Source organism: Corylus avellana, chromosome ca1, assembly GCF_901000735.1.
Source record: "Corylus avellana chromosome ca1, CavTom2PMs-1.0".
In the NCBI taxonomy this organism is placed as follows: Eukaryota; Viridiplantae; Streptophyta; class Magnoliopsida; order Fagales; family Betulaceae; genus Corylus; species Corylus avellana.
The window spans coordinates 5262891-5273718 of record NC_081541.1 but is presented as its reverse complement, the minus strand read 5'-3'; the positions used below and the strand labels follow the sequence as shown (position 1 = coordinate 5273718).

General features: G+C 33.8%; 1 protein-coding gene across 1 annotated transcript; it reads left to right on the top strand.

Moving 5' to 3' along the window:
- The first annotated feature begins 2314 nt into the window (after window positions 1–2314).
- LOC132169418 (caffeic acid 3-O-methyltransferase-like) lies at window positions 2315–6132 on the top strand. Its single transcript, XM_059580483.1, has 4 exons — window positions 2315–2730; window positions 4816–5129; window positions 5224–5288; window positions 5706–6132. The coding sequence occupies exons 1-4, from the start codon at window positions 2315–2317 to the stop codon at window positions 5997–5999; spliced, it is 1089 nt and encodes a 362-aa protein (XP_059436466.1). The 3' UTR covers window positions 6000–6132.
- The last annotated feature ends 4696 nt before the right edge of the window (window positions 6133–10828 follow it).

Below are 10828 nucleotides of genomic sequence, written 5' to 3'. Positions count from 1 at the left end.
TGCACAAAAATTCCACCCAATGGAATATTAGTGGATTAAAGGCTAATCAATTGAAAAAAATAAAAGAAAAGTGTAATTATAAATAATCCTCACCAACTTAGGAGTAATTTTAGGTGGCCTAATTGTGTTTTACTAAGAATGGTGTGGCTATTAAAATCACCATTGAGCTTGTGATTCATTATTATTGAATTTTGATCAAAATGTGATTTTAATAGCCACATCATTCTTAGTAGGATACAAATATGACACAAATAAGCCACCTAGAATTACTCCAGACTTAGACATAAAAGTATTCATTGTCCATAATTCCCACGAATCATTCTTTCCTGTTTCTTGTCTCTTGTTAGGAAAATACAGGGACTACAAAATCGACCACTTATTTAAGTATGCCCCTCCTCTCAAGCATGTGGTAGGTTTTTTATTTATTTATTTTAAAGCAAAGTAAAACTATATGAAAGGAGGAAGAAGAGAGATTACATGGAATAGAGTACCCCACCTAGCAGCACTATCAATTCTACGGCGCACAATCTAGTTCAATGGATATTTATTTGTCAAAATGTATACATATATACTACTCTCCTTAATTAATTCTTAGCCAAACTCTTAGATAGAATCTTCCCCCAAGAATATCTTATGCTCATAGCTAGGGAAGGGGGACGCACTATTGTTAACAACGGGTAATTGTGCTCACTTCTTTTTCTACCAACCCTAGAACTCCTTATCAATGTGGTCAGTAGTGGCGGAGCCAGCCATTTTATATTAGGGGTACCGTTAAAATTTTTTTGGCGTCTTAAAAATTTTCTTCACCCTAAAAATTTGGTAATTCACATAATATATATATATGCATCACAAAAAACTTCTATAAAAGTTCATAAATATGTGCTCAAATTGATATATTAGAAATGTAACATGTCGACACTATATCAAAAAGACAAAAATACCAAAAAAAAAAAAAAAGGTGTCTAGAACTGCACTTTACGAAGAGACTAGAGAGAGTCTGAGAGAGAGCGTCTTAGAGATTTTCTTTTTTTTTAGGGGTGCAGGAGAAGGGTGGCAGTGGATTAAATTGCCATGGGTTAAATGGGGGTGCGGGAGAATGGTTGTTGTGTCTTGAGTAATGGGTAGGTAAAATTGTAAAAAGATTTTTTTTTTTTTTTTTTTTGAGGGTGCAGTGGGTTAAAAATAAAAATAAAACAATTAAATCCTTGGGGGTGCCGTGGGGTAACGTGGCTCCGCCACTAAATGTGGTGCGAGTAAGGTTGGTAGTTGTGCTCACTACTCATAAAAATTACGTATACCTAACTTATATTATACACGTGCAATTAATAAGATTTTTTTGGGATTGAGATTTTCTAGAATTCTTTTTAAATATGAGATTCTCAAATTCATAAATCTCAACATACTATTGTTAACAATTGGTAATTGTGCTCACTTCTCTTTCTACCAACCCTAGAACTCCTTATCAATGTGGTGCGAGTAAGGTTGGTAGTTGTGCTCATTACTCATAAAAATTACGTATACCTAACTCACATTGTATGGGTGCAATTAATAAGATTTTTTTGGGATTGAGATTTTCTAAAATTCTTTTTAAATTTGAGATTTTCAAATTCATAAATCTCAACGTATTATTGTTAACAATTAGTAATTGTGCTCACTTCTCTTTCTACCAACCCTAGAACTCCTTATCAATGTGTCGTGAGCAAGGTTGGTAGTTGTGCTCACTACTCATAAAAATTACGTATACCTAACTTACATTGTACGGGTGCAATTAATAGGAATTTTTTGGGGATTGAGATTTTCTAGAATTCTTTTTAAATTTGAGATTCTCAAATTCATAAATCTCAATTGTTTATCTCATCTAGGAGTCTAAAATAAGCTATGTTTCAGTATCTAATGAGAAAATTTAATGAGGAAGCTACCCTCAATAAATTTAATAAGCCATGTTTCCTTCTTAAATACTGAAACATGGCTTATTTTAGACGTTTAGATGAGATGAACGGTTGCAATTTATGAATTTAAGAATCTCAAATTTAAAGAGAATTCTAGGGGATCTCAATCCATTTTTTGGACCATTTATTTTAAATCAATAGTCCAAATCATGGCAACAATGAAAATTAAACAAAAGGTGAGTTGAGTGGTTTGGTGTCAAAATGGTGGCTTGACCACTTGAAAGACAACCTAGCCAAGTTAGGCATATGTCTTAATCTTACAATATTGTTAGCCTTTAACGTGCATAGCTTCTATAAATAAGATTAGTTTGATTACATAAATAAATAAATCCAGAATCACGTAAAATTTATATAGAGTACTGAGAATGGAGTTTACAGGAAAGCAGAGTACTAGTAGACAGGACGACGAAGATGAAGCAATTATGTATGCAGGCGTATTATGTAGCTCTTTCATTTTCCCAATGGTGTTGAATGCATGCATAGAGCTCAAAGTGCTGGAGATCATTAGCAAAGCAGGCCCCGACGTGCAACTCTCGCCTTATACTATCGCCTCTTACCTTCCAACTCGCAATCCTCATGCGCCTGTTGTGCTGGACCGCATGCTGCATCTGCTTGCTTCCTACTCTCTTCTCACTTGCTCTGTGCACACTCTCGATGATGGCGAGGTTCAGAGACGTTACGGGCTTACGCTTGCCGGGAACTGCTTCGTTAGAAGCGTTGATAGAGGGTCGCTGGCCCCATTTTCACTTTTATCTCGCCACCAAGTTGTCATGAACTTCTGGTACGAATATACTTTTTGTTAAACTACTAGTTATCTCAAAAACTTAAGCAAACTCACTTTTAATAGATGATGGGTGAATTGACGAAGTTAAGGTTCAATCCCAGAACCTTTGGCTTTGATACCATGAAAAAATTCAGAAGCCTAACTCATCTCATAAGACCGGTTAAATAAGAGAGAGTTGTCTATTTCTTATAAATATCCCCAAGATCTTGTTCACATGCAATGTGAGATTATTCATCAACACACATGCAAGACAGTATTTTTTCTGGTCCTTGTCATGGAGTAAGTAGTGTGAGTCCTATTCGTTCTATGGTAGGTTTTGATACCATGTTAAACCATCAGTTATCCCAAAAGCTTAAGCTGATAGGAAGAAGTAAATTTAATTACTTAATCATTAGTTTAACACTTACGTGTAATCACACCATAATCGATCATTTGGTTTCAATAGTTTAATAAATGATACCTTACCAAATCCCAGCAAAGGCAAAATGAAGGTTTTTTTTGTTTTTTTTTTTCTTTTTCGGTTGCTAAATCACTAATTTCATCCCTAGGCCAGGGTTTATACTTGTATTAAATCGGTCGACTCCCTCTGATCGAACTCAACCAAATCCTTCACTGCGTAGAAAGTAGGCATGTAAATTAAACCACATTATATGAGCGGATAATAACCTTATTCCACATCCTCATTTGTACTTTATGAGGGGCGGAATTCACCCATAATTGCACTCTTGACTAAATATTGCTCGTAATATCTATTTTGTAATTTTAGCCTTTTGTTGTCTTTATTTATTTATAACTACTATATATGGCCTTAATTTATATGGGCTTGTTGTTTTTTTAAAGCTTTTTATGAGTTTTTTTGTTTTAAATAGGCTTAATCTAATCTTTTATCTAATGAAATACACTAGTAAGTTAATTATAAGAGAAACTTCACTTACCCCTTACAAACTTTTGCGTTTTTTACAGACACCTCCCAATTGTTCAAAAACTTTCATTTTGATGTATCCAACTTTCATTTCCTTCCACTTTGCCAATGCCATTAGGATTTTCTGTGAAATCCTAACGGAGGGGTGTGAAATTCCAATCTTGCCCTTATTTTTTTTAATATAATAATTATAATATTTGGAGAAACTTCACTTACCTCTCCTGAACTTACACACCTTTTGCAAACACCCCCTAATCTTCAAAGTCTCTCACTTTGGTGTATCGAATTTTTGTTTCGTTTCAGTTACCACATTCCGTTAGGATTTTTTGTTAAATCCTAACGGAGGGGTATGAAATTCCTAAAATGCCCTTATTTTTATTAAAAAAAAAACTCTTGACCCGTAGGTTCATCGGTGTTCTATTCGCTCCTTACACTTTCACAAATTAGAGCAGCACTACATTCTAACAGTTTGAAAGACCTCGGTGGGTCACCAAGTAACCCATCGGAAGGTCACAAGTATAGGTCACTTTGTTTTTTAATATAATAATTATAATAATAATTTTTTATTTATAAATAAGGGTAAATTTGAGATTTTTAAAAAATTTAGGGGTATAAAGGTCTTTTACTCATTCTACCATTTGATTTAACTCCAATATCTAATGGTAGGGGGTAGTTGGAACGAAATGAAAGTTTGATACACCAAAGTGAGAGACTTTGAAGATTGGGGGGTGTTTGCAAAAGACGTGTAAGTTCAAGGGGGATAAGTGAAGTTTTTCATAATTTTTTATTTATAAATAAGGGTAAATTTGAAATTTTTTTAAAAAAATTAGGAGTATAAAGGTCTTTTACTCATTTGACCGTTTGATTTAACTGCAAAATCCTAACGGAAAGGGGAAAGTGAAAGGAGATTGAAATTGGATACATGAAAGTGAGTTTTTGAATAATGGAAAGTGTCTGCAAAAAACTCGAAAGTTTGGAAAGGGTAAGTAAAGTTTCCCTTAATTATAATATGAAAATACAAACTGAATCATATATAGTGAATCCATGGTGGTTCTTACGCCCTCCCCCCCCTCGCCATGAGTTAAATCTCGTAGCGTTATTGAGTAATTTTATTATTATTATTTATTTATTTATTTTCAATTTCTTTGGACTCTTGTTAGCTTCCAGTTGAAGGGCGCGGTGCTTGAAGGTGGCTTGGCATTCGTGAAAACCCATGGAATGCCGATTTATGAGTACGACAACGTAGTAGATCCTACATTCGGAGAGGCTTTCGATGAGGCAATGGGTCAACACTCCACCCTTATCACGAAACAAATTCTCAAAAAATACAAGGGTTTTGAGGGCCTTTCATCATTAGTTGATGTCGGTGGCGGAGTCGGCTCCACCCTCAACTTGATCATCTCCGACTACCCTTCCATTAAGGGCATTAACTTCGATTTGCCCGGACCATTAAGGAATGCCCCGTCTTATACTGGTTCGTATTGTGTTTTCAAACTTAAAACGTGCGATTTAAAAAATAAAAATATTTAACGGTTACATGTCTCATCATCCATCCATGCATGATGCAGGCATAGAGCATGTTGGAGGCAGTATGTTTGAAGAAGTTCCGAAAGGTGATGCCATAATGTTGAAGGTGAGTACAAAGTTTTTTGCCAAATTCGATTGTGTTGGGTGGTTTTGGGTCTGTCTCAACCCCAAAAGTTAGCTAAAGAGGTGAGGTTTTCCCTCACACTTATAAAGTAATCATCAGCCCTTTCAACAACTGATGTGGGATAACCCCAACAATCTTCCCCTCACACATCGGGCCCTAGGTCGGAGCAGCGACAACCCGTTTCTCCCGTAAACTATTGGGCTGAGACTTGTTGGTAAACCTGGGCTCTGATACCAGTGTTGGGTGGTCTTGGGCATATCTCAACTCAAAAAGTAAGCTTAAGAGGTGAGACTTTCACTCACACTTATAAAGTGACCACCAGGCCCTTCTACAATCGATGTAAGATAACCCTAACAAATTGGAGGGTAAAATAACTAATTAAACTGGTTTTCTTGACAGCAAATACTCCATAACTGGGAAGATGAGGAATGCTTGAAAATACTAAGGAATTGCTACAAAGCGTTGGGGGAGGGCAGAAAGGTAATTGTGATTGATCCATTTGTGTCTGTGGCTCCGGAGACGACCCTCGTGGGTAGGTTTGCTTCGCAGTATGACAATATTATGTCTAGTATGATTGGAGGAAAAGAAAGGACGGAGATTGAGTTCAAGGCCTTGGCCTTAGCAGCTGGTTTTTCAACTTCCCGAGTTGCTTGCTGTGCTTCTGGTTATTGGATCATGGAGTTCACCAAATAATTAACAGGATGAAACTAAATTGGTGTTCGATGGGACGTCACATGTCATCTTCTCATTGGAGGTGATCAAAAGATAATTTGATTTGTGTTTTAATAAATTACTGAAACACCAAATATTGGTCCATAAGAATTAATGATTAATGTATGGTAAACTTTTTTTAATTTTTATTATTTCTTCATAAATAAGGGGATTATCATTACTTCTTCTTCTTTTTTTTAGTCATATATATATATATACCACTGTGGAGTAAGGAAAGCCGGGCCTGTCCAGCTCGAAAGATTTCTTCTTGGGCCCAAAAAAATATGGAGTCTAGCTATTTGGACTTGATTATTGGTGACCTATAGCTCAACCGGCCCAAGCAAACCCGGCCTTAAAATTCATAATATATTATTTTTTAAAAAATAAAAACATTTTTGTTAAGATTTTAACCATGGCGTCATATATTTGATTATTCAACAACCCAAGTTTGGAAATAACCTAAGAAAAAACAGCAATACCAAATTAATATTGCAGTACACAACCATAAAAAAAAAAAAAAAAAAAAAAAAGGTTCCAAGACCTAATAAATCATAACATCAACAACCTCCCATAGTCCCATTCCGTCTTTACTCTTTAGTGTTTTTTTTGAAGTGGTCTTTAGTGTTAATAATGCTCCTATTTGCACATTCTTTAAGAAAAAGGCTCATTGTCTTACCCCATATATATATATATATATATATATTCCCCGTCAACCCGGTCCAACTTTTCGATTTTTTGCCAAAACCGGAGATCGGAACCGGAGTACCCGGTTCTTTTCGATTTTTGGCCAAAACAGGATTAGAATCGGAGTACCCGGTTCTTTGATTTGGGCAACCGGAACCGGAAACTGGGACCCCGGTTACGGTAACCAGTTAACGTAAAGTATGATATATATATATATATACTTAATATATATGAATTTAATATGCACCCGGTTCCGTTAGCCCGGTAAAAACGGGGTTCCCAGTTTCCAGGTTCCAGTTTTCTGGTAATTTTTGACACCCCTACCCATAATGCTTTCAAAACCCACAAAAACTCTTTAAACAAAGACAATTAAGCGGCCATCATAGCGCACTTAATTTGCTTTTTATTAATTAGCCAATACTATAATATCTCTTCAATGCCATGCCAACTCTAATTATTGAATTATGGATATTGTGAACCAGAAATTAATATTGCTAACTTTCCATCTTAGTTGTTGACTTGTTGGTTAGGCTCTTTATAAGATTTTAATTATATCGAGCGAATATGACATGAGTACAACATGCATCTGGCGCTCCACGTGGAAGACGATGGAAAAAATAATGGATTAAGATAAAGTTTCGAGCCAAAGTGAATGTTTTACTATTAAGTCTCACGAATATATTAGCCTTTAGCCAAAGTATGATTTTGAAGTTTTTTGGTAACCGGATTTGCCTTTTCTTTAGTAGCATGAATTTGCAAAAACATAAAATATGCAACATTTGTCGTCGTTGGTATGAAAATAAGTGTGAATAATTGTATAACTCTTTGGCAATTAGAAAGCCACCCAATATCTTAATTTATTTATTTATTTATTTTTTAATCAAATGCGGAAAAAAGTTACAAGAGCTACCCAATATCTTAATTAGTAAAACGCATCGATGGACCATGGTGGTTCGGCAAATGAATCGTGTCATTTAAAAGATGAGAACTAAAAGAAAAATTGACGTTAGTATGAAAATATATTTGTTAGAAAAGTGATAGGCGTTTTTTATCGACCGCCTAGCTCATCGTAGTCATTGTTAATAGACACACTTAATCTTAATTATATATATAATTCAAATCCTAATTATTAATTGCGCCTTCATTTGGATATTATATATATAATTCAAATCCTGCTGCTACTCATTCGTTTTTTTAAAAAAAATTCGAAGTAAATGAGACAAAATAAAAATAAAAGAAAAGAAAAGAATCGGCTCTTACATATTGTATCTTTCTTGGAAGCTTGGTTTTAATATATATATATATACGTACATGTGCAGAGTGCCCAAATAAGAAACTACGTTAAGCACATTTAGAAAAAGAAAAACAAAATTATACATTAATTATATGAGTTATGCATAGTTAATTTTGGGTTAATCGGATTGACATGAATTTAAACCGTGTCCAACTGGGTCAATCCATTTTGACCCGAACCCTAAGTGTTAATGGATAATGTCGAACATCAGCCATACCTATTAATTTAAAACCATTTCCCATTCATTTTGTAATTAGGGCATATATAAAATATGAGTGGGTGAATATAGAAGGGGCACTGTACGATGTAGTGGAGTTAAATAAGAATATTAATAAAAAGGTAATCAGTTCCAAATCTAGGTTGTTGAAGTGCGTATAATATATATATATATAATCCACGAAAGATGGAACAACACACCTAAAGTTGTTGTTACCTAAAATAATGAAGGTTGGCCGAAAGTCGAGAGAGCCCATTAATTTGTTAACCACTTAATTTACATAAGCATATAAAATTAAAGTATTAATTAAGAGGTTTAATATAATTAATACCCTATAGGTTCTCAAAGAGAATAAAAAAATAAATAAAAAAAGCACAGAAATTAGTGTCGTCTCTCAAAATTTTCGTCTTCCATGTAGTTAGTGTTGCACTGCACGCCCTATTGCTGGTTCAGCTTGGTTGTTCTTCAAATTAACAGAGCTTGCCTCGTAATGTCACATTTTACCTTCATTTACAATAAAAACAAAAGGACAACAATACAGTAATCTCTGTTGCTAGTGACAACAGTGTAGTCGCTGATGCGTGTCTTAATAGCGACGACACAAAATTGTCGTTGCTAACATACATATCATTAAGGACGACATTTTGAGTCATCATTTGTAGGATCAATATTAGTAACAACAGAATGTCATCGTTGATATCGTGATAATAGTAGTGACAAGTCGTCTCATTATAAATATTTTCATCTTTATTTTAGGAGCATTTGCGACTATTGTAGCGACGACTCTTATGGTCGTTAATAGTAAAAACAACCACTTTAAGACCTTTAGCAATAACTTTGGATCATCGCTAAATTATCTTTAAAATATTTAAAAATAAAAATAAAAATCATGAGCACTTGTATTAGAGGCCCATATTTGGTGCAACTATATAAAGCAATATTTGGTGTTGGATATTTTATTTTATTATTATTTTTTTTAAATTCAAAGTGTGGGAAGGGAAAAGTGAAATTACAAGAATACAAACGAAATCCTAGTACTTGTATTAGTTGCTTGTATTCCATATTTGGTGCAAAATTAAAGCAATATTTGGTGTTGGATATTTATTGTGAAAGAAAGAGAGTTCTTTTAATTATATAATAAGTGCGTCAAATTAGTTATATGGACGATGGGTATTTTCGCTTAATATAATCTTTATTATTTTAGATCCTGCAGGCAATGTGGACCTTCATCTTTCTTAGATCATGAGAAAAAATAATTACATATTCGATTAAGATTCCTTACAATTTTTTAAAAATTGTAGATTTTTCAAAGTAAGTAATTAATTTAAATATTTTTAGGTATCGAAAGGCTTGAAAAATGCTACCTATTGAAAATGTAGCATGTTATGAAGGTAACCAAAAAGAATTTTCTTCCCAAAAGGCTTTCTCTTCACTTTTATATGTAGAGACACTTTTTCTTCATAAAATAAAAAGATAATTTTTTGCTCAAAGCTTTTTAACCGCATAGAGGGCAAGGACGTGAGAAAAATATATTCAATTTTCAACTGGAGCATACCACGATTTTATTAGGTAGTGTTTTTCAACAATTTTGATGCTTAAAAACGACAAAAATAGCGTAATTTGAAAATCTACTATTTTTTAAAATTCTAGGGGATCTTAATCCCAAAGTAGCCTCCCACATTGGGACCAAAGACACAAGTAGTGTCCATTGAAACGTCAACTACTAGAAAGCAACAACTACCAGCAGGGGCACAACCAGGATTTCTGGAGTCGGGGGACAGATTTTTTTTTTTTTTTTTTAAGTTGGGAATATTGACTTATATAATTTCTCTATATGTGTGTTTGTGAGTGTTTATATAAAATAAAAAATAGAAGTCGTAAATTTAATCTCATGACATCACAAATACATAATAGTATAAATAATATATTAGTAAAATAAATTAAATACAATAGAGTTCAAGAAAAATGGTACCAGAAATAATTATTATAAACTCAAATGACTGCACAATAATCACTCAAAAAATAAATAAAAAACTGATATTTTCATCATATTCCACATTTTTGCACTAAAAAAACACAAATAAATGCAAGAAAAATGAGATGTAAGGAAGATGGCTAAGAAAAATACAAATGGAATAATGCATAATATGTTAATTTGGGGGGGGGGGGACAAATATACTATTTTTTTAAGGACAAATTCATAAAATATGCATATTTTTTTTAAAGAATTATAAAAATTTTGGGGGGACGAATCCTAGCACATAGTTTCGCCCCTAACTAGGGGCTCATGTTGGTATATCTGCTTTCTTTTTCTTTTTTCTTTTTTTTTGTAAGTTGTATTTCTTCCTCCCAATCCAAATGGGTCACCACTTCTACTTGGGTTTTGAAATATAATTTTAAGTATTTTTTTTTTTTTTGGGTAAAATTTCAGGCTTTCATTAAAATCATAATAACATAACATTTTCAATGCTTATAATATCATGAATAAACGTACGTAGGGTAGTCTTCCACCCGAACTTGTTTCATAGATTGTTGTATTGCTGTTTTGCAAGCCTATGAGGCTATGAGCTGCCATATTTGCTTCTCTTTTGCCTTTTGATGTGCTTCAATTATTCG

Bases quoted from the DNA above. Each gene is read 5' to 3' on its own strand.
- LOC132169418 (XM_059580483.1), top strand. From the start codon at position 2,315: ATGGAGTTTACAGGAAAGCAGAGTACTAGTAGACAGGACGACGAAGAT. The intron at 2,731-4,815 runs GTACGAATATAC...GACTCTTGTTAG, and splicing joins CAAGTTGTCATGAACTTCTG to CTTCCAGTTGAAGGGCGCGG. The intron at 5,289-5,705 runs GTGAGTACAAAG...TTTTCTTGACAG, and splicing joins GTGATGCCATAATGTTGAAG to CAAATACTCCATAACTGGGA.